This window comes from Narcine bancroftii, chromosome 1 (assembly GCF_036971445.1).
Source record: "Narcine bancroftii isolate sNarBan1 chromosome 1, sNarBan1.hap1, whole genome shotgun sequence".
In the NCBI taxonomy this organism is placed as follows: domain Eukaryota; kingdom Metazoa; phylum Chordata; class Chondrichthyes; order Torpediniformes; family Narcinidae; genus Narcine; species Narcine bancroftii.
In genome coordinates this window covers 403,368,134-403,392,861 of record NC_091469.1, presented here as the reverse complement: position 1 = coordinate 403,392,861, position 24,728 = coordinate 403,368,134, and the positions used below count along the sequence as shown (strand labels likewise).

The following is a 24,728-nucleotide window of genomic DNA, read 5'->3' as shown; positions in this document are numbered from 1 at the left end:
AAATTTGGAAGTTTAAAATTGGCGAGCCTTGTTGTCAGTTCACCAATCACGCAAGCTCAAGCAACCAGAAAATGCACTTACCTGGTATTTCTATATTTATTACCTTAAAACAGTCCAAATCTCCCAAAATATTTGGTTAATAAACCTGCATATTATAAATAATTTACCATCCCTTCACAACAAATCCAAATAATGTTTGTGTCTATCTGGTTTTAGGCCTTCAAATTAGGGAGATAGCAGATTGTTAAAATAAGGATAGTTTTTAAAGTTAATGATAATGTTTCCTGTCCTATGTATATCCAAAGTAGAGTTAGCATAGCGATTAGCTCAACATTGTTACAGCCCCAGTGATCGGGACTTGGGTTAGAATCCCGCACCTCTGTAAGGAGTTTGTACGTTCTCCCTGTGTCTGCATACGTTTTCCCCGGAGGCTCTGGTTTCCCCCCATTATTTCAAAATGTAGCAGGGATTATAGGTCAATTGGGCGGCATGGGCGCGAGGGCCAAAAGGGTGTGTTACTGTGCTGTATGTCTAAATTTAAAATTAAAAATTGTTAAATAAAAAAAAATTAAAGTACATTGTTCATAAGCACTGAAACAGGTGTTTTGCTTTTTTAAAAAAAAAACTTTCATTCCTTATATTGGATTACTGTATGAAAAAGTTAATACATTAAAAAAATTACATTTATAGTTAGTGCACAAAAATAGTGGTGTTTCAGTACTATATAGACTGCAGAGCCCACCTCACTGACAAAAGGCAAAGGAGGAAAAACCCAACCCCAACCCACCAATTTTCCCCTGCAGCCGCTGCAACCGTGTCTGCCTGTCCCGCATCGGACTTGTCAGCCACAAACGAGCCTGCAGCTGACGTGGACTTTTTACCCCCTCCATAAATCTTCGTCCGCGAAGCCAAGCCAAAGAAGAAGATATGTCTGTTTGTATTTTATGATTAGGGTAGTAAGGGGAGGTTCAAGAATTTGATAGCCATTGGGAAAATGTTGTTCAACATAGATCTGCTGGACTTCAGGCTCGTGTACTTTCTTCCCAAAGCTAGCATCAAAAAAAGGTTATGACCAGGTTGCTGGGGATTCTCTATGATGATGGCTACCTTCTTGACGCAGCACCTCATATAGATGCCTTCAATTGATGGGAGACTGGAACCTTTTATGGATTTCATTCAGTTTGCTACTTTCTGCATTATTGGGCACTTAAAAAACCAAACTAGGTTGTGATACAACCTGTCAATATACTTTCCATCTGTAGAGGTTTCTGTAGAATATTCAATGGCATTCCAAATCTCAGACTACTTGGAAAATAGAGGCATTGCTGTGCCTTTTTCACAGTTGCCTTTGTGCTGGCTTCAGGGGAGATCTTCAAATATGTGGACTCCCATGAACTTGAAAACGCTAACCTCTCCACTTCCATCCTATCAATGCAAACAGGTGTGTGGTTCTTCAGATTCCCTCTCCTAAAATCCACAATAAGCTCCTTGGTCTTGTTGATGTTGACGGCAAGATTATTTTTCTGTCACCACCTAACCGAATTCTTGATCTCCTTTTTGTATTCTGACTCATCATTTCCTGTTATTTGGTCAACAACATTGATGTTGTCAGCAAATTTATAAATTGCTTTGGAGCTGAAATTAGCTACGCAGTCATGAGTTTATAGGAATAGTGAGGGGGTCCATTGAATTCCTAGTAGCAATAAATTTATCACTGGAAAATGTATAAATAGACAATTCAAAACTATTATACCCAAGGAATAGTAGAAAATATCATAAAATATACCAGCTGCAAACATTAAAACAAATAGAGAAAAGATCAAGCATTTATTGAATCACTATAAAAATTGAGCAATTTTTAAATTCTTAATAAAATGTTATAAATAACAAAATGTTTGGCCAGACTATCAATTTTTATCCTGTCTAAATTTTCCAAACAGTTTGTGATTTTTATAAGTATGCTGTTGAAATCAAACAGAAGATTGGGTACTTTCTTTTAGAAAATCAGGCTGATCATCTTTTACAAATCAAAAAGCACCTTAATTTTGAAAGTAGTTTAAGCTATCTTTAAAAAAAAATGTGCACATTCATTTTTTTTCTGTTGACTTTTCCCTGATCGTGTTTGAAATTGTTTCAGTTTATGTCTGAATCTTTCATTCTTCCTCCAATTCAGTTTTAAACAACTTGCTGTGGAATGGTCAGCTATTTTATCAGTAGGTGTAGAATGGGAGTTAATGGGAGATCAGAAGTAGTTTATTCACTTCACACTATGTCAAGTTCAATGCATTTGTTGAAGGTCCTCGGAGAAAATGACAAAGACAACAGTTGAATGTCATTAAAACCGAATCTGTTCAGAAATTTGCATCAGAAATGGAAACTTCTGACATATCACTGTGTGAATTCAGTCTCATGTTGTGTGGTTTGTTTGATTATATTTTTTCTCTCTCTCTTTCTCAGTGGCTTGGAGCCACTTCATCGAAAGAATATTCGACAGAAGTGATCTTGCATGCCTGTATAAATGTTATGACAAAGGTGTAACTGACTGTTCTTTGTGTTTTCTTATTACCTATTTTATAATTATTACTGTTTGCAATGTTCCTTAATTGATGCCTTTTAAAAATGAAGTTGAGAAATTGAGGTAAAATAATCTGTGGTCTTTCTGAACTCAGTATTAATGAAATGTATAGAAAAATTAAATAAAAATTTCCTAATGGCTTTGCGGAATAGTTTCTATTGTCCAAATGCTACTAAGAGAAAAAAATAAATGCATTACTTATCTAACCAAATTCTGTGAGCTTGCTTTGGTTTTAATTTATAAATAAAGATTAATGTGAATAACATAAAATGCTATTGTGGAAACTATATGACTAGCATTCATAACAGTTTCAAATTGTTTACTTTTGCAGCATTCCTGAGAGATCTTTGTGAGATTCTGTTGTATTTGATTCTTCCTCCTGGAGACTTCCATAATAAGAACATGAGATACTTCCTGAGGGTGAGACCAGATTGTTTAGTTTTCAATATGGTTGCAAAATGTAATGTGAGCTGTAAATATTTCTCAACTGCCTTTTAATATCACTTTCTGCTTCCTAAATATACATGTATTTGAAATCACATCTATCAACAATTCTGGGCAGTAAGGCATCCAAATTGTAGTCCATGACCGCATGTTAGTCCTAATAGTGGCAAGTTATGAGAATGAATGAGGCAAGCACCAGGTGAAACAATTATACATTTAAATGACAAAGGTGTTTTACAATTTACAGATGAGATTTCCAACAGGATATGAAGATACTAAAGTTAAAATGAAAAAAAAAAGCACCATCTTTAGTTGAACCATGTACTTGTATTTCTTAAAGATGAAGTGGAATGGTCACAAATTTGATGCCCAGGAAGGTGCAATATGAAAGGATTATAATTTATTGTTCTGTGGCAGCAACACAGTGCAAACCACCTTACAAAATAAATTAAAAATGCATAAAAAGAGACAAAGGTAGTGTCTATGGTTCATTGTTCATTCTGGAGTTTGATGGCAGAGGGGACAAAGCTGTCCTTGTGCTGCTGGAGGCTCATGTTTTGCCTCCTGTTCCTTTTTCCTGCTGATAGATGTGTGAAGAGGGCATGGCCTGAGTGGTGGGGATCATTGAGGATAGAGGCTGTCTCCTTAAGACACCACCTCTTGGTAGATGTCCTCGATGGAGTAAAGACTGGTGTCCATGATTTTGCAGACCAAGTTTAAAAACCCTCTAGACTTTTTTTTTCTTATCCTGAGCATTGGCACTTCCATACCAGATAGTGTTGCCACCAGCCAGAATGCTCTCCACGATTCTTTGCAGGGATTCTTGTAGGATTTGACTTTGAGTAAAATTATTGTACTGCAATTTCAGTAGGCCTTTGAGATAATATCAAGAATAATCTAATCAGTTTTGGTCGTTTTTTCCTCCCCCCAATATAAACTTGCCACAGAGAGAGTTCAGCAATAGTTGACTAGACTGGTTCCTGGGATGGTGAGTTTGCTCATTGAGGAGAGATTGATTATACTTGCCATTATTCTCAGGAGTTTCAAATAATGTGAGGAGATCTCATTGAAATTTTTCATATTCTTACAGGGCTTCAGAGGCTGGAATGCAGGGAAAATGCTTTTTCTTGCTGAGGACTCTAGAACCAATGGTTCCTGTCCATGAGTAATTGGTGGGCCTTTTCGGATTAATATGAAATTTCTTCATGAAGATGATGTATCTCCATAGTTTTCTACCTCGGAGGTTCAGTTGAGTTTATTCAAAATAGAGTTTGATAGATTTCTGGATATTAAAGGAATCAAGGGTATGGCAATCAAACAGTAAAAAGGGGCAAGGTAAAAGGTGAACTGTTCTCTTCATGTCAGAACAGGCTGGAAGGGCCAGATGATCTATTCCAACTGAACCTTTTATTCTTGTCACCTGCTATAGCATTAAGACCAAGGAGTCCTGATTTTACACTTAAGCATCGCTCTAATGAAACAACTTACCCCAAAAAAACTTTCTAAATCTCAGTGAGTTGTAGTATTTATGACACTAAAGTTCACTGTGCACATCTCATCTGAATAGGTTTCTAAACTAGCCATATTTCAACTCTCTATAACTCTGTACGTAATGGCACATCAGTTACTCATCTAGATACTTTTTCAATGAGTTGTGGGTGTTGATGGTGGACTCAGCAATGGTAATGCAATTGAATGTAAAATGTAGGTGAGAAGTATTTATTGCCTGACACATGTATTATAAATATTAATTACCACATACACCCATGACTAAATACTGTCAATGTTCTGCTGTATGCTGATAATGTACCATGGTCTTAACCCTTTCACTTTTTAAGGAGTTGTGAATTAATTAGAATATTGTTCAATCATGAGTGATCATCCCTATATCTGATCTTAAAGATGAAAGTAGGGTCATTATTGAAGCAGCAGAAACTAGGGCACTTCCCTGATGATTTCTTGCATTGAATTCCTGGAGCTGTGATTCATTTTAAGTAACAGTGCTTTTTTTTTCCAAACTATGACTCCATGTTCTTTTTCTTCCTTGTATATTGGACTAGCACTGACTCATTCACTGAACGAGGATGGTATGTGATAACCTGGAGAAGTTTCCTAGTTTTACCTATTATCATGAGGCTTCATGGGTTTAGATTCAACATAAATCTCCAAGGTTGCACTATGACCTCCAGTGCCACTCCACCTCCAGTGGCTGTTCTTTTCAAGCCAGTCAGGACATGACCAAAGATTGTAATGGGAAAGTCTGGTAGATTGCATTAAAGAATAAAGATAGGTGTCAGATTGCACGATCAAATTCCTATTTTAGACATCAGGAACCAACTGTGCATGGAACTTTACAGTATAAACTTAGCTGTCGGAACAATGCTATATATGAATATATTATCTGGATTAATGTCAAAGTTCAGATTTATTTTCAGAATACATACATGACATCACATACAGCCCTGAGATTCTTTTCCTGTGGGCCAGGCAGACTACCCGGTAGTGCAAAAATACTCTACTCAAGAAAACATACATATACAAAAGAGAGAAATGTAAACAAACTGTGAAATACTGAAAAAATACATATTTGGAAATAAATCATGTGTAAAATAAGAATCCTTAAATGAGTGTTGTTTAGAAGTCTGAGGATGGAAGAGTAGCAACTGTTCCTGAACTGGTGGTACAGGATCTTGTGGCATCTATACCTCTTTCTTGATGGCAGCAATGAGAACAGAGCATGTGCTGGGTGGTGTGGATCCTTGATCATTTGCTGCTGCTCTCCGATGGCAGCATTCCATGTAAATTTTCATTTAAAAAAAATTTTTTTTTTCATACTGTGAACCATATCAATCAAAATACATACAAACATTTCCCTCTTAAATATACACAGTGGCATTTTCTCCCCTTTTTTCCCCCTACCTTCCCTCCCCCCTTCCCACCTTCCTCCAAACCCAGTTAACATTCAACATGTACAATGCAATAAAACCATTAAACAATGTCATCACACAATGAAAATAAACAAGAAAATTGTGTCAAAGGTCTGCGGTAGGACCTCTCTGTTGTGTTCCATGTACGGTTCCCAAATTTGTTCAAATAATATGACTTTATTTTTTAAATTATATGTTATTTTTTTCCAATGGAATGTATTTATTCATTTCTATGTACCATTGCTGTACTCTCAAGCTCTCTTCTGATTTCCAAGTTGACATTATACATTTTTTTACTACAGCTAAGGCTATCATAATAAATCTTTTTTGCGCTTCATCCAGTTTGAGGCCTGTGACAGTACAGATTCTATCACCAATGTGTATATGTACATATGTACAGATGGTAGTGTAGGATGACTGTGATTGGCTGAGAGTGTAGCCACACCTACTGGCAGGTCTTAAAGGATTGCTCCAAGCCAGACTAGTTCATTCTTGACTGGTCGACCTACTTGTGATATGCTCCAGTCTTTTAGTTAATAAAAGCCTTGGTTTGGATCAACGTCTTTGGTTCTTTCGACGTGCACTACAAGGCCAAATTCTTTACTTATATTACTTAGAAGAAAGATCTCTGGATTTTTTGGTATGTTGCTTTTTGTGATTTTATTTAATACCTGATTTAGATCTTCCCAAAACTTTTTCACTTTCTCGCATGTACTGTTGTTCCCGTTTCCTTCTTACAGCAAAAACATCTATCTCATAATGTTGGATCCAATTTATTTAACTTCTAGGGCGTGATGTATAACCTGTGTAACCAATTATATTCTATCATGTATAACCTCATGTTTATTATATTCTTCAAAGTTCCAGAGCATAACTTTTGCCATATTTCATTTTTTATCTTTACGTTTAAATCTTTTTCCCACTTTTGTTTGGGTTTATAGCTTATTTCATCATTTTCCTTCTCTTGTAGCTGGATGTACATGTTTGTTATAAATCTATTTATTATCATTGTTTCTATAAACTTCTATAAAGTTGCTTCCTTCTGGTAATCTCAGTCTGCTTCCCAATTTGTCCTTTTAAGTAGGCTTTCAGTTGATGGTATGCAAACATTGTACCATGAGTTATTCCATATTTGTACTTCATTTGTTCAAATGTTGATAAATTATTTCCCAAAAAACAATTTTCTATTATTTTAAATTCTTTCTCTCTCCCATTCTCTAAAGGAAATGTTATCTATTGTGAAAGGGATTCGTTGATTTTTGCATCAATAATAATTTGGGTAGTTGGTAATTTGTTTTTTTTTCCTTTCTAAGTGAATCTTCTTCCATATATTGAGTAAATGATGCAGTACTGGTGAACTTTTATATTGCACCAACTTTTCATCCCACTTATAAAGTATATGTTCCTGTACTTTCTCCCCTATTTTACCTAGCTCTATCTTAGTCCAATCTGGTTTTTCCCTTGTATGATAAAAATCTGATAGATACCTTAATTGTGCTGTTCTATAATAATTTTTAGTTTGGTAACTGCAAACCACCTTGTTTGTACCACTCTGTTAATTTATCTAACGCTATCCTCGGGTTTCCCATAAGAATTTCCTTATTATTCTCTTTAGCTAATTAAAGAATTTCTCTGTTAAGGGAATTGGTAACGATTGAAATAGGTATTGTATCCTTGGGAAGACATTCATTTTAATGCAATTTACCCTCCCTATCAACGTTAGCAGTAATTTTTTCCAATGCTCTAAGTCTTCCTGTAATTTCTTCATTAATGGCTGATAATTTAATTTGTATAGGTGGCTTAAATTATTATCTAATGTAATACAAAGGTATCGGATTGCTTGTGTTTGCCATTTAAATGGTGATTCTTTTATAAATTCTGTATAATCCGCATTACTCATTGGCATCGCTTCACTTTTATTTTCGTTGATCTTGTACCCTGATATTTCTCCATATTCCTTCAATTTCTTATGTAGTTCTTTCATTGATATTTCTGGTTCTGTTAAGTATACTATGATGTCATGTGCAAATAAACTGATTTTATATTTCTTCTTTATTTTTATCCCTTTTATTTTATTTTCTGTTCTTATCAGTTCTGCCAATGGTTCTATTGCTAAAGCGAACAGTGAGGGAGATAGTGGACATCCCTGCCTAGTTGACCTACTTAATTTAAATTGGCTCGATACATATCCATTTACTGTCACCTTCGCCAATGGTTCATTATATAATGCTTTAATCCAATTAATATATTTTTTCTGGTAGGTTGAACCTCTGTAATACTTTGAATAAATAATTCCGTTCTACCCTGTCAAAGGCTTTTTCTGCGTCTAAAGCAACAGCCACTGTTGGTATCTTATTTCCTTGAACTGTATGAATTAAATTAATGAACTTACAGACATTATCCACTTTTCATCTTAATAAATCCAGTTTGATCTTGTTTTACTATTTTTGGTATACAGTCGGCCAATCTGTTTGCTAATAATTTTGCTATTATCTTATAATCTGAATTAAATGGAGATATTGGTCTATATGATGCTGGTGTTAGTGGATCCTTCCCCATCTTTGGTATTACTGTAATTATTGCTCTTTTACATGAATTTGCCAAGTTTTGTGTTTCTTCTATCTGGTTCATTACTTCCAGGAGAGGAGGAATTAATAACTCTTTAAATGTTTTATAGAATTCTATTGGGAATCCATCCTCTCCGGGCGTTTTATTGTTCGGTAGCTTTTTTCATATATCCTGTATTTCCTCTATTTCAAATGATTTTATCAACTTGTTTTGCTCCTCTTCTTGCAATTTCGGCAGTACAATTTTACCTAAAACCTTTTATTTTATGTCATACCCCTCGTTCTCAATTGGTATAATCGTTCATAAAATTCTTTAAAGTTCTCATTAATCTCCATTGGATTATATGTAATTTGTTTGTCCTTTTCCCTTGATGCCAAAACAGTTCTTTTAGCTTGATCTGTTTTAAGTTGCCAGGCTAATATTTTGTGCGTTTTATCTTCTAGCTCGTTATACTTTTGCTTTATTTTCATTATGTTCTTCTCCACCTTATATGTTTGTAATGTTTCATATTTTATTTTTTTGTCCGCCAATTCTCTTCTTTTTGTTATATCTTCCCTTATTGCTAGTTCTTTTTCTGTACTTACTATCTCCCTTTCCAATTGTTCTATTTGTCGATTGTATTCTTTTTTCATCTTAATTACATAACTTATTATCTGCCCTCTAATGAAGGCTTTCATTGCATCCTATAATGTAAATTTGTCGTTCACTGATTCTGTATTTATTTCAAAGTACATTTTAATTTGGCATTCAATAAACTCTTTAAATTCCTGCCTTTTAAGTAGCATTGAGTTTAATCTCCATCTATATGTTCTTGGTGGGATGTCCTCCAGTTCTATTGCTAATAACAGGGGTGAGTGATCAGATTGAAATTTTGCTTTATATTCAGTTTCCCTAACTCTTCCTTGAATATGGGCTGACAACAAAAACATGTCAATCCTTGAGTATGTTTTATGCCTACTCGAATAATATGAGTATTCCTTCTCCCTTGGGAGCTGACTCCTCCATATAATCAGAAGTTTCATTTCCTGCAATGATTTAACCATAAATTTGTCCACTTTTATCCAACTTTGGGTCCAAATTAAGGTTAAAATCACTTCCTATCAATATATTTCCCTGCCTATCTATAATCTTAAAAAAAAAACTTGCATAAACTTTTGATCCTCTTCATTAGGTACATATATATTGACCAAATTCCAGAGTTCTGAATATATCTGACACTTTATCATTACATATCTCCTGGCTGGATCTATTATTTCCTCCTCTATTTTGATTGGTACATTTTTATTGATTAATGTAGCTACACCTCTAGCTTTTGAATTATATGATGCTGCCGCTACGTACCCTACCCAATCTCTCCTTAATTTATGTTCCACTTCACTTAGATGCGTTTCCTGCACAAATGCAATATCTATTTTTTTCTTTTTTCAGTAAATTTAATAGCCTCTTCCTTTTAATTTGGTTATCTATTCCATTAATATATATAGTCATATCGATCAACATGGCCATCTCATATTCTGTTTACACTTCTTTTCCGCTTCCTCACCACCACCTTCCCCCTTTTCCCCATTTTCATCTCTCAGTTTTCCCTTTTTGAACTCAATGTATGACAACACTTCTAAAACAAAATACTTCAACAACTCCCACATCTAAAATTCCCTTAACCACAAGTGTCCTCCACCCCTGCCGAGTTGCCCCTTGTCCCTTGCCGGGCAGCCACAACTCCCCTCTCCATTTGGATTGCGAATCCACTTGCAAGCGTCAACTGATTTCACAGTGACTGTTATTCTCTCCCACCCATCCCCCTCCAGAAATGACTTTTATATTCACATTTAACAAAGCTCACCCTCTTTTCCCCCCTTCCTTTCTTCCCTTTTCTTTCCCTTCTTTAGTTCTTACTTATACATTATTTTTACATCTTTATATGGCTGCACCATTTCATCAGATGCAAGGATCGACAATGAGATAGACAACAGACTCGCCAAGGCAAATAGCGCCTTTGGAAGACTACACAAAAGAGTCTGGAAAAACAACCAACTGAAAAACCTCACAAAGATAAGCGTACACAGAGCCGTTGTCATACCCACACTCCTGTTCGACTCCGAATCATGGGTCCTCTACCAGCACCACCTACGGCTCCTAGAACGCTTCCACCAGCGTTGTCTCCGCTCCATCCTCAACATCCATTGGAGCGCTTTCATTCCTAACGTCGAAGTACTCGAGATGGCAGAGGTCGACAGCATCGAGTCCACGCTGCTGAAGATCCAGCTGCGCTGGATGGGTCACGTCTCCAGAATGGAGGACCATCGCCTTCCCAAGATCGTGTTATATGGCGAGCTCTCCACTGGCCACCGTGACAGAGGTGCACCAAAGAAAAGGTACAAGGACTGCCTAAAGAAATCTCTTGGTGCCTGCCACATTGACCACCGCCAGTGGGCTGATAATGCCTCAAACCGTGCATCTTGGCGCCTCACAGTTTGGCGGGCAGCAACCTCCTTTGAAGAAGACCGCAGAGCCCACCTCACTGACAAAAGGTAAAGGAGGAAAAACCCAACACCCAACCCCAACCAACCAATTTTCCCCTGCAACCGCTGCAACCGTGTCTGCCTGTCCCGCATCGGACTTGTCAGCCACAAATGAGCCTGCAGCTGACGTGGACTTTTACCCCCTCCATAAATCTTCGTCCACGAAGCCAAGCCAAAGAAAGAAGACATCTTTATATGCTGTCATTTTTCATTCTTGTTACATCTCTTCATCTCTCCTTCTGTCCTGCAGGCGTTCTGCAAATTCTGATGCTTTCTCCGGATCCGAGAACAGTCTGTTTTGCTCCCCCAGGATAAATATTTTAAGCACAGCTGGATATCTTAACCTAAATTTATAGCCTTTTTTCCATAGGATTGATTTTGCTGTGTTAAACTCCTTCCTCTTCTTTAGGAGTTCAAAACTTATGTCTGGGTAAAAAATATTTTTTGACCATTGTATTCCAATGGTGTTTTGTCTTCTCTAATTTTATTCATTGCCCTCTCCAATATATTTTCTCTTGTCGTGTATCTCAGAAATTCTACTAAAACAGATCTTGGTTTTTGTTGTGACTGTGGTTTCGGGGCTAGTGTTCTGTGTGCCCTTTCTATTTCCATTCCTTCCCGTATTTCTGGCATTCCCAGGACTTTTGGGATCCATTCTTTTATATATTCTTTCATATCTTTGCCTTCTTCATCTTCCTTTAGGCCCACTATCTTTATGTTGTTTCGCCTACTATAGTTTTCCATTATATCAATCTTCTGAGCTCACAACTCTTGTGTTTTTTTAACTTTTTTGTCACTGTCTTCCAATTTTCTTCATAAGTCATTCACTTCCATTTCTACAGCCATTTTTCATTCTTCCACATTTTCTAATCTTTTCCCTATTTCTTTCATGACCAGCTCTATTCTACTCACTTTTTCTTCTGTACTTTTCGCTTTTCATTTCACTAGATTCTAATGTCAACCATTCTTTTCATGCTCTCATTTGTTCTTGAAATTTTTTTTTATCTCTATACTGTCCATCTATTTTACCTTCTATTCCTCTGTGCAGAGCTTGGTCTTCTTCTTCCTCTTCTTCTATGTCTGTACCTGTGTTTGTGTCTTCTACTTCTCTTCCTTGTATCTGTGTCTCTTCTGACTTTCTTGTTGAGCTGTTTTCCTCAATTTGCTAGGTGTTTTTTTGCATAGTCCTCTTCTTCTTGGCTAGTTATCTGTTGGGCCTCCTGTTGGTGTTTTTCTTTCCTATCACTCCCTTTCCTGTCGCTTTCTTCTGCCTTGCTGTTGGGCATCTCTCAGCTCCACAGTTGGGCCCCCCTCCTGTCGGTGTTTTCTCTTTCATTATTGTACGCATTGCACACTTCTGTTTGGCTCTGAGAGCGGTCAGGAGGTCACGACTCTGCGGGGTCGTCACCAACCTCAGGGAGCGGGCTCTTTTCTCCATGACAGCTCCCTGTTTCTTCATGCAGGTTAGGCCTTCTCCTTTTTCTTCCGGCATCTTTTCTTCTTTTTTTCCTGTTGTTTTTGCTTTTTCCTTCTTGGGTGCCATTTTCTTTCTTTTCTCTACAACTTTATCTTTTATTTGTTGTATTTGTGTTTCTTGAACTTAGTGTTTTCTTCACTTTATTTCTTTTTTTCTGGAGAGGGCTGGTATTCTCCCGCCGGCCACTACTCCATCACGTGTCTCTTTCCCATGTAGATTTTCGTGATGGTGGGAAGAGTTCTGCTTGTGCTGTATCCATGACCTTTTGCAGGGCTTTCCGCTCAGAATTATTGGTGCCCCCATACTGGACTATAATACACCTGGTCAGCACACTTTCCACCTCTGATTTCCCCCAGTGATCAATGTCTATTGGTTGGTCTATTTTTATTCTTAGATCCATTGTAGTGACATGTAATTGAATAAATTGGTCCATATCAATGAAGAGTCTGCACTGTTGCATGAACCAAATGATCTTCTATTATCTGGCTATTTTAATGACACCCTTATTATGTACACTTTTATTTCTACCTACAAAGTTCAGAAGATTATGCAATTAAATTGAATTTAGCATTTTCAGCTTTAACAGTGGGATTTGTGGTCATGTGTTTGGTACTGATGGCCCGGTCCTCTGATCCAGTAATTTACTTTCTTTTTAATGTTTTTTTAGTTTGACATTTGAGCATACATAATAAATGACGATTACATAATAAATCAATTGTGTGTATGATATATACACATTGTGCAGTTCATCTATGGGCACGAAGGTGACTTTGCAGTCTCAGTCTGGAAGTGCAAAGTCTAGCACAATGGGGGCACTGGAAGTCCATTTTTATTATAACTGGCTGCTGCTTTGTAACACTGTTAATGGTTTTCCATCAGTTTTTGGCAATGTCTGTCTTCAAAGCTGGTGTAGGCTTCATAACACATGGCTCACCAATGGGATCTGTCAGCAGCTGTGGCTTCTCGTTCTCTTGGCACGATCTCATAGTAGCATGGGGTTTCCTTCACAGTATCTTTATAGTGGTTTTGTAGACGACCTTTAGGTCTTTTTCCGGACTTCAATCCACTATAGAGCAGCTGGTGAGGCATACTGTGGTCATCCATTCCACTGCATCTGTGCTCTGATGATCAGGGACTCAATGCTGGTGGTCTGCGCAACCCAAGACCTCCTGATTGGCAACACAGCCTTACCAATGGATGCCAAAGATGGAATGAAGGGCACATATGTCGAATTTCTCCAGTTGTTTATTGTGACATCGATATAGAGTCCAGGTCTCACAATCATATAGGAGAGAAAGGATGTCCACAGGTCTGTGGACTTTCAGCTTTGTGGAGATGCGGATATTGTGTTGATTGAGCGCTCTGGTACGTGGCCTCCCCAAAGCCTGGCTAGCCTTGCTGATCTTGGAGTCAATTTCTTTGTCCAAAGACCCATCATTCGAAATGATGCTCCCCAATTATTTGAAGCTGTTTGCATTTGTCAGCTGGAGATCGTCAGCAGTGATTTTTGGTTCTATGGTGCTGCTGTTTGGCATGGCTGATGGAGTACTTCAGTCTTGTTCAGGTTGATGGTCAGCCAAAGAGTGTAGCAGCATCTGAGGAGAATTTGTTCAGCATTCACTGGAGATCACGGTCTTTGTGTGCCAAGAGCGCACAGTCATCAGGAAAAAATGGTTTTTTTTTTAATGACTTTGTAGAGGCACTTCATCTGTGGGTTCAAACAGCAAAGATCAAAGAGCGCTGTCCAGTCACCCCCTCCTCCAGATCTTGGACAGCAAGTCTTCTAAGCATTTTTGATAAATTTAGTTAGTTCTCAGGTAATAAGTTACATTTACATAAGAGTGAACTTTTACCCTCAAACGGTGCATATTTTTCTGTTTAAATAGTGAAAGAACATTTTCAATATTTTGTAATTACAATTATGAAAAATTCTAAAAACTTACTGAAAGAGAATTTCTGGTTATTGTTTGATAGGATTGTTTGATAGGGTTGGTTTCCCTTATCTATCACAATGATGGGATGTATTAATTTGATAAAAATTAATATTTTACCAAAATGTTGTCTTTTTCAAACTTTACCAATTTTTATTCCCAAATCCCTTTTCAGCTCGCTGGATTTGGCTATTTCTATATGTATTTGGCAAGGGGAAAAACATGTATAAACAAAGCCTATCATCAAAAGACTATGTTAAATGGAGGATTATTACTTCAAATTTTATACTATTGGGCGATTGATATATGTATTTTACTTTATTTATATTTGGAGAAATCCAGTGAATCGCATTTCCTGGATAGAAATGGAATTACAATTTACTAAAAAAAACTTCTGTGCTGGGAATTTTAGTATCCTGATCCAGTGATTTAGAGTTGCATCCCATTCTCGGTGAAGAGTGTTCTATTTGGATAAAAAGGAAGTTTAATTATTTTTTCAAAATGCCAGTCAAGTCAAAAGGATTACTTTAATTTTTTTTCAGGAAATTTTGGCAAAAGGAATTTTTCTTCCATTAATTGACCAGCTCAGTGATCCTGACTACGTTAATCAGTATATTATATGGATGGTAAGCAACATGTATGATGTGATTTGAAAATGTATGACAAAAGCATATTTTTCTTTGCATTGTTCATATTTGATCCATTTATAATGTTCTCTACTTGAGCAGAACAAAGCATTGAAAAATTATTGTATAGTTGCAATTTCATTCGAGATATAGAGATAATAAGGGGTAAAATAAAGGTCCTTACAGATAATGAATGGAAAAATTTCTCATGTATAAAGGATTATTTTCATATGAAATAATACATTTTTTGTACCAAAATATATGAAATAAACTTAATTGCTCAATATCAGTTAGGATAAAGTTGAACTGTTGATTAACCAACATCATTATTTGGGAAAACATACTCAATTCTCAATAAATGAGTAAATGTGTCAAAAAATATGAAATAAACTTAATTGCTCAGTATCAGTTGGGATAAAGTTGAACTGTTGATTAACCAAACTCATTATTTGGGAAAATGTACTCAATTCTCAATAAAGGAGTAAATGTGTCAAAAAATCAACAGTGAATGTATTTTTAATTTATTTTTTAAATTGTGTTATTTTTGGCAGTGGATGTTTTGGGCATTTTTTAATACTGAAATTGTTCATTTGTTCTTGGTCTACTTAAGACTAGGTTGTGTAGGTTTGTGAAAAGATTGAAAATCGTGTTTGTTTCAGATCCGTGATGCTAATTGTAATTATGAAGCTTTTCTGAATATTATCAAACTAAGTGACAAGGTTATGGAACTGGAAGCAGTGAGAGACAGAGCTGCAGAAGAGTTGCAATATCTTCGATCCTTGGATACCGCGGGTGATGGTAAATATTTACATTTATCTGTTTTTGTTGCCTTTTAAAATGTTGTTCTGGTGAATTCACATATTGTGGACTCACTAATGGTACTCTTAGTGGCAAGTAGAACAAATTGTTAATTGGAAATTGTCTCATTCATTGCAGTAAACTTTGAAGCCAAATATTTGGTCCATTTTGGTCATGGAAAATGTTTGACAGTCCTGTTGCACAAAACATGTTGGACATTGGTCATGATATGAACATTTCTTTGTATTCACAGACAAATAAATAGTGTATTTTACAGAAGCTGACATTAACACTGTCATTTGGCAACATAATTAAAAAGAAATTGAAGGTTTTGTTCTAAAAAGATCAAATGTATTCAGCTGCAGGTTTGATTGGTTTCAGCAAAGTACAGTTTAAACAAAATATTCTCCACCTAATGACAGTTTCACAAATATTCTCCCTGTTATTTCCATCTGATTTTTGAAATGCCCTTTTTGTTGTTGACAAGGGAAAATGATGCTTGCAAAGAATTTCCAACCATATTTCAGTGTAGCAGGAAGTTTTTTGTGTGTGATTTTACATATATATATATAAATAAAATCCATCTTCTCATAAGCAATGTGCAGTTGTTAGAAAAATATCTCTGGACCACAGAACACTACAGCAAAGAAACAGCCCCTTCAACACACCTGTTCTGTGCCAATCTATTATTCTGCCTGTTCCCATTGACCTGCACCCATAGCCTTCCATACTCTTCCCATCCAAGTTGTTCCTAAATGTTGATATTGAGCCCATATTTACCACTTAATTCCACACTCTCTGCATAAAGTTCCCCCAAATTTTCCTGATAAATGTTTCACTTTTCACCCTTAACCCATGTCCTCTACTTCTTGACACCCTACCTAGTGTGTTTTGTTTTTTTAAAGCATGCTTGCATTTACTCTATTTCCTTCATAATTTTATATACCTTATCATATCTCCCCTCATTCTCTGATACTCCAGGGAATATCATCTCCACCATTTCCCTGTAACTCAGTTCCTCTCATTCCAGCAGCAGCCTTGTAAATCATCTCTGCCTTCTTTCAATCTTTCTGATATTTTTCCTGTAGTTGGAAGACTAAAACTGTACACTGTGCACCAAATTTACCTTCACCAGTGTGTTATACAACTTCTCAATAACATCCCAGCTATTGTATTTTTTTGGCCTTCACAAATCTAAGTATCAAGTATGGTGTCAAAAGCTCTTTTTCCGATCCTATCTATCTATGTTGCAATTTTCAGGGACATCTATATTCCTGGTGCCTCTTGTTGATGAGCTATACTGGCTATACTGGATTGGGCGTTGTGCAATGTACCAGAGGTGATTTGAGAGCTGAGTAAAGGAACCATTCGGGAGCAGAGATGACAATATGAATGAGTTCAACTTGAGATTTAACAAAGAGAAGCTAAAGTCAGATGTGTTGGTATTTAGGTGGAGTTAAGGATGTTACAGTGGCATGAGTTAGCAAATGGCCAAGGTAGATTGGAAGGAGGCACTACGAGAGAGCAGCTATGGTGAGGTTTCTGCAAGAAATGAGAAAGATACAGGATAAATACATACCAAACATGAGGAAATATGTGAATGGAAAAATGTCACCACTGTGGCTAACAAGGGAAGTTAAGGCCAACATAAAATGGAGGACATACAAAGAAGCAAAAATTAGAGGGAAGGTAGAGGATGAGGAATTTTTTTTTTAAAACCGTAGAAGGTAACAAAACTTGGAGGGAGGAAAAAGATGAAGAATGAAAGTTGGCTAACAAATAATATTATAAAGGATACGAGAAGCCTCAAGCCTTTTAAAGAGTAAAAGAGAGGTGGGAGTAGATATGGGACTACCTGAAAATGGAGAAATAATAGAAGACAAGGAGATGGCAGAGGAACTAAATCAGTATTTTGCACCAGTCTTCACTGTGAAAGACATTAGCAGTGTGCCAGATGTTGAAGGGTATCAGGGAAGGGAAGTTCTATTTTAAAGGAGAAGGTGCTCAGAAAGCTGGTTGAAGAGTAGATAGTCTCACAGACAAGAGGAACGAAAAAAGTAGCAGCATAAATTGTGGAGGCTTTGGTAATGATCTTTTAGGAATTAATAGATTCTGGTATGGTCATGGAGGTCTAGAAATTCACAAATGTCACCCCACTCTTCAAGAAGGGAGGGAGGCAGCAGAAAGGAAATTATCGACCAGTTAACCTGACATCAGTGCTTAAGAAGATAACAGAATCAATTGTTACGGGTGAGGTTACGGCGTATTTGAAGGCACATGATGAGATAGGCCAAAGCCAGCAAGATTTCCTTGAGGGAAAATCTTACTTTACAAGCCTATTGGAATTATTTGAAGAACTGACAAGCAGATGTCAGATTTCAGATATATTGACATCACATACAACCCTGAGATTATTTTTCCTGTGGATGAGGTCAAATTACCAATTATTAGTAGTGCAAAAAAAACAACTGCATGTAAACAAATAAAGAAATGTGAACAAACTATGCATTACAGAGAGAGAGAAAAAAAATCAATAAAGTGCAAAAGCACGAGTCCTTTAAGTCCCTGATTGAGTATGTTGTTGAGGAGGGGTAGGAATAGTTTATGAACCTTGTGGTGCAGGTCTTATGGCACATGTACCTCTTTGCTGATGGCAGCACTGAGAACAGAGCATGTGAATCCTTGATGATTGCTGCTATTCTCCGACAACAGCGTTCCCTGTAGATTTTCTTGATGATGGGGAGGGTTTTATCTGTGATGTGCTGGGCTGTGTCCACTATCTTTTGCAGGGCTTTATGCTCAGGGGTATTGGTGTCCTGTCCCTGGTCAACACTTTCCACCAAACATCTGTAGATCTGTTTCCAAACCTCTGCAAACTCCTGAGGAAGGAGAGGCACTGACCTGCTTTCTTCACGATGCCATTTGTGTGTTGCGTCCAGGAAAGATCCCTGTGATAGTCGCTACTAAGTACTTAAATTTGCTCACCCTCTCCACCTCTGATTCCCCCGCCCCTTCCCCACCAACCAATGACTAATGAATGGATTGTGCACCTTTGGGTTTCTCATGGTGAAATCAACAATTGGCCCCTTGGTTTTGTTGACATGAATGTGAGGTTGCAGCTGGTGCACTATTCAGCCAAGTTTTCAATCTTCCTTCTGTATGCTGATTATACAGCAATTAGAGCAGGGGGCTAAAAACACAGCCCTGTGGTGTTCAGGTATTGATAAAGATTGTGGAACAGATGTTCTTACCAATCCTCACTGGTTGTGGTCTGGAGGTGTCTGTCATTGTTAAACTGGATTAAGTTTGGAGGAGAGAAAATCCAGGATCCATTTGCACAGTGGGTTGATTAGTCTCAGGTCTTGGAGTTTGCTGATCAATTTTGAAGGAATGATGGTATTGAATTCTGAACTATAGATGATAAAGAGTATCTTGATGTATGCACCTCTGCTGTCCAGGTGTTCTAAGGCTTTGAGTAGAGCCAGTGAAATGGCATCCACTGTAGACCTGTTACTACGATAGGCAAATTGGAACGAATCGATGTCACTGATCAGACAGGAGCTGATAAGTAGGCATGATAAAGGGGATGGAGTGAATGTTGTGTTGTTGAATTTTCAGTAGATCTTTGACAAAGTTACACACATGAGACTACTTAACAAGATAAGAGCCTATGGTATAAAATAAAACATTCTAACGTGGGTAGATCATTGGTTAATTGGCAGGAAGTAGAGAGTCAGAATATGGGGATCATATTCCGCTTGGCTGCCAGTTGCTGGTGATCTTCCACGTGGATCAGTATTGGGGCTGCTTCTTTTTATGTTGTATATTAATGATTCAGATTATGCAATGAATGGCTTTGTTGCCAAATTTTTGGGTGATACAGATGTAAGTTGAAAAGCAAGTAGTGTTGAGGTAACAGGGAGGCTGCAAAAGAATGTATACCGATTAGGTTCAGGAACAGCTGCTACCCCTCCTCAGTGACATTCATTGAGAGATTCATTTAAGGTTTCTTACGTGCACTTTAGTGATTTTCCTTTTTGTTCTCTCTGTATTTCAGTCAATTTGTTTACATTTATCTGTTTACAGTTCTGTTTGTTTATATGTTTATGTTGTGTACTTTTTTTGCTCTACCAATTAGTGATAATTATGCCGCGCCTGCAAGGAAAAAAAATCTCATGGTTGTATGTGATGTCATGTATGTACTCTGACAATACATCTGAATCTGAGATTAGGAAAATAGGCAGGGAAGAGGCAAATGAAATAGAATGTTAGAAAGTGTGCAGTCATGCACTTTGATAGAAATAAATAACCAGACAGACTATTTTCTAAATGGGGAGAAAATTGAAACTCCCCAGATACAAAGGGACCCAGGAGTCCTCGTACAGGTAAACTTGAATGTTGAGTGGTGGTGAAGAAGGGAAGTGCAATGACGGGTTCATTCAATTTGATAGAATAGAATAAAAGAGAGGGAATGCGATGTTGAGGCTTTTTAAGGGAATGGTGAGACTTCATTTTGAGTATTGTGAGCAGAGTTGGGCTCTTCATTTAAAAAGGGATGTGCTGAAGTTGGAGGGTTCAGAGGAGGTTCACAAGGATGATTCCAGGAACAAAATGGTTAGCATATGAGGAGCATTTGACAGCCTTGCCCTGTACTCGTTGGAATTTAGGAGAATGAGGGGCATCCCATCAAAACATTTCAAATGTTAAAAGGCATGGACAGAATCGATGAAGAAAGACCGTTTCCGATGGTGAGAGAGTCTTGGACAAAAGGGTTCAAGTTCAGGATTGAAGGATATTAGCTTAGAATAGAAATGTGGAGGAATTTCTTTAGCCAGGGGGTGGGCAATCAGTGGAATTTTTTGCCGCAGGTGGTTGTGGGAGCCAAATCATTGGGTGTATTTAAGGCAGAGATTGCTGGGTTCTTGATTGACCATGGTTATGGGGAGAAGGCCAGGGAGTGGAGTTGAGTGGGGAAAATGGATTGACTTGTGGCAACACACGTTTGCAGTGGCAAACCGGCCCTCCTTGTCATGTGCAGTCAGTGGGGCAGCCACGGGAAGGATGGCATAGTGGGACCATCTCTTCCGGTCCAGACTGGAAGGGCACTTGTGCACTTGTATCATTGCGTTGCAAGTGCCAGGACATTGGGGGCAGGACCAGAGATGGACCTCAAGGCTGGAGCGCGGAATTCAATTTGAAGCAGTTGTGATACTTGAGCTCCCAGCCTGTTGTCTCAGTCTCTTCGCTGCGCTCGCTCACAGTCTGCTCCAGACTCATGATTAAATCACTATTTGTGATTGCATTCTTCAGCACCTCTGTTTTGTTTCTTGAGATGGTGAGAGAGATAAAAAGCTCCATTGCATAGATGAGACAATTATTCTTACTTTATAATACACTTGCCATCTTTCTTTGATGATAGAGCAACCTGTGACATTGGGAAGAAATTATTGTTGTATCAATGTTGTAGAGTACTTGACAACATGTTGGGGAAGACTCGATGGGCTGAATAGCCTATTTTTTTCTCTGTCTTATTCCAAGGTATTATTCTACCACACTCATCAGTGCCCTAGCAATTAGAGTATGTGTCCTTCCTCGGTTAGTTCTCCCACATACTTGTCTGCTTAAAATTTCATCTGCCATTTGGTAGCCCATTTTTCCAGCTGGTCAATATGTGACTGAAAGCTTTGAAAACCTTCCTCACTGTCCACTGAACCCCAATCTATGTGTCATTGGCAAACTTGCTGATCCAATCAAATCTGCTAGTCAAAACAGAATTCTTCAGTCTCAAGATTTTCCACCCACCGATCTATTAAAGAGCATGTTGGGTCACGTTAAAATCAACATAGTAGCCCATTGATATCCTGGTTAGGTCATTGACGACTGTAAATGACCTCCAAAGAGCTGGGTAGCAGCAGAATTAGGGAAGAAATGATGGACACGTGAGAAAATTGGTTCTTGGGGGGAGGGTGGTGGTCAAGGTAGCTGCACAGCTGTGGTGGAATTTCAGTTTGATTTCCAAGTAGTTTGGTGATTTACCGGTTTCATTTAAATCCAGTTTGTGATTGCATCCTTCAGCACATCTGTTTTGTTTCTTGAGATGGTGAATGAGATAAAAGCTCTATTTCATAGATGAAACGATCATTCTTACTTTTTAATACACTTGCCATCTCTCTTCTATGATAGAGTCGCCTATGAAGTTGGGATTGAAATTATTGTTGTATCAAAGTTGTAGAGTACTTGACAGCATGTTGACTGAGGCTCGTAAAAGCTTTGTGAAGCCTAATCAACAACCTGTTTAACATTAAAGGTTTAACAACCTGAATCACCTTCCTGAGCTTTCAAATTTAAATTTTAATTGTATCTATAACCTGTGCTATTTCAGTGTCTTTGTGGCTTGTTAATATGTTGCTCAGTATATTTGTGCCTTGTTTAAGGAACTTTTACAAATTCATGTGTTGGATTCATCTGCTTCCCAGCTAGATTTAACTTCATAATTTTGTCTGCTACAAGCAAACCCCTAATTCACTAATCCCAGCAACAAGACCCAATTATTTCAACCCACTTACTCCTCCTCCCAAAAATCCAATAAAATGACCTATTAAACACAATCTACATAAGGGAGGGGATCAGCCTGAAAGGATTCAACCAAAATTTTCTCAGAAGCTTGTTTGAATAAGTACGTGCACCTTTAGCGTTTTTAGATAGTCCGCAGCACAACACAGGTGGCAATAAAACAATGGACATAAAAGATCACAGGAATAAGAGGTTAAATCACCAAATAATTAATCATGCTTTACCAAAAAATATTTCCATTTATTTTGGCAATGGTATAAAGTGACGTATGAGGAAAAACTAAGTTGTGTGATTTAATTTCAAAGGAAGAATGCTCTGGTGCATAAGTTTAATATGGTAACTTTTTTGTAGATATCTTGTGAATTTGTATGGTGGTCTTGTAATGATTGTATCAATCCCATCAACCATACCTCATTCATTCTATTTTTTTTGAGAAATAATATAAAGCTACTTTCACGCATACTTCAATCTCAGCACATAAATCCATGATATATAGATGATGTATTGTTAAGAAGGAATTATTAGCAAAAGTAAGTTCTCTCTAACATCAGACTCTGCTGTATTTTAAATGAATGGTTGAGCCATCAGATTTCAGTTAAGAATTTGACAAATTTCTGATGCAGACTGATATTTGGCTAGGATATTGATTTGAATACAGGATGTGTAAATCCCAAATATCAGATGTACTGAATATAACAAAATTGAGCTGATAACAATTTTAATGCAACCAACCATTATTTCCCATTCTTTCTCCTTGTTAATGATTTCTGTTGAGCACATGGAACTGTCATTTCTTTTAATCAGGGGTTGACTTGAGCTTTAAAAGTACAGTACATCTTTTAACTTTAAATTCATTATTAAATTGTAAAATGTTAGAAAATTGAGTTATTCAGGTTCTGTGTAATTGCTTCATCCCTTCTTTTAGATATAAGCACCATAAAAAATCAGATCAACAGTTTACTTTTTGTGAAAAAAATCTGTGAATCGAGAGTACAGAGGTTGAACTCTGGAAAGGTAATATTTTTCTCTCTGCCAATGTATTTAATAAATGCTTTAGAAATGTTCTTTAAAACAAGTTGTTACAGGTTACTTTATTACTATGGAAGCCTTCAGGACTATAAGAATCAATTGTCCTGCAAACAATGGGAATGCATTAACATCTGAAGAAAGTTAAAATTATTTAATAAATTTGTGTCTATCAAATATGTGCATGTTCAATTTGTTTTTTTTTGTATTATTCTGTTGTTCATATGTACAATTCCTTTATTCAATCAAGCTGATTGTGCTTCATTGTGTAATAATGTCCTGGTACAGGTAATCCTTTATCAGGACATCTAAAATACGGAAAGCTGGGGACCGGCGGTCAGGGGAGACTGCCAGGCAACCGGCGGTCGGAGAAGACTGCCAGGCGGCCGAGGGACTGGCGGTCGAGGGAGGCGGTTTGGGGGCCGAGGGACTGCAGTTGGGGAAGACGGCTGGGCGACTGGAAGGGGGTGGGGGTCTATACAGCAGCACAATTCGGGTAGGCTTTCTGAAATCCGGAAAAATCCAAAATTTGGAACACACTGTCCCCCAAGGGTTCCGGTTAAAGGATTGTATACCTGTACTGCAGAAACAGCATTTGACATGTTGGAAGTTAAAAAGAAAACTGCATGTGGTCTAAATCTGATCTTGTAAAAACATAAAGATACAGCATCTTAGTCATGAAGACTGATAATAATATTTCAAATGCAGATCTTACCTTGAAAACAAAAATGGAATCTAATAAATCGATGGTGTCAGAATTTCAGTTCAGATACTATTTATTGTGATGTAATAAAATAGAATTGTAATATTACACGAAATTGCCTTTAGTCTGCCATAAGTAGACAAAGATTCTCTATTAGCATTGTTTGGTGTCTCATGCAGTCAGAGAGAACCAAGAGTCCTCTCACCTCCAGAGCTACTGCAGCCTCTGAACTGCATGATTCCAATAGTCTACAAACCATTGTAACCAGAGCACAGATCGAAAACTCTGGCATGATGAGGGAGCCTTCAGGAGTCCTTCTTACCCTTGGCACTCTCTTGAATCCTGGTTCCAAAACCTGGATCTAATGAAATAGTCTCCAGCAGCATGTGTGGGTTTCTAACCTGCAAGTTGCCAACAATTCGCCTCCTCTGTGTATCTTGCAGCCACAGAGCCCCTCGCTGGCCGCCACTGTGGTCACTGTCTCAATAGAAGTGATCTCCAGTCTCCATTTTAAGAGAAGCTCATGAAATTCTTTGGCTGTCTCTCTTTACCTCCTTT

General features: G+C 37.5%; 1 protein-coding gene across 14 annotated transcripts in view; it reads left to right on the top strand.

The window, feature by feature from the left end:
• snx13 (sorting nexin 13) overlaps window positions 1-24,728 on the top strand; it is a 206,626-nt gene that overhangs the window by 109,073 nt on the left and 72,825 nt on the right. For all 14 annotated transcript variants that reach the window (XM_069913813.1, XM_069913808.1, XM_069913812.1 and 11 more), the window contains 4 exons: window positions 2,907-2,995; window positions 14,987-15,070; window positions 15,730-15,868; window positions 23,367-23,455. In XM_069913813.1, coding sequence (XP_069769914.1) covers window positions 2,907-2,995; window positions 14,987-15,070; window positions 15,730-15,868; window positions 23,367-23,455 — 401 coding nt within the window. The remainder of the gene's footprint in view (window positions 1-2,906; window positions 2,996-14,986; window positions 15,071-15,729; window positions 15,869-23,366; window positions 23,456-24,728) is intronic.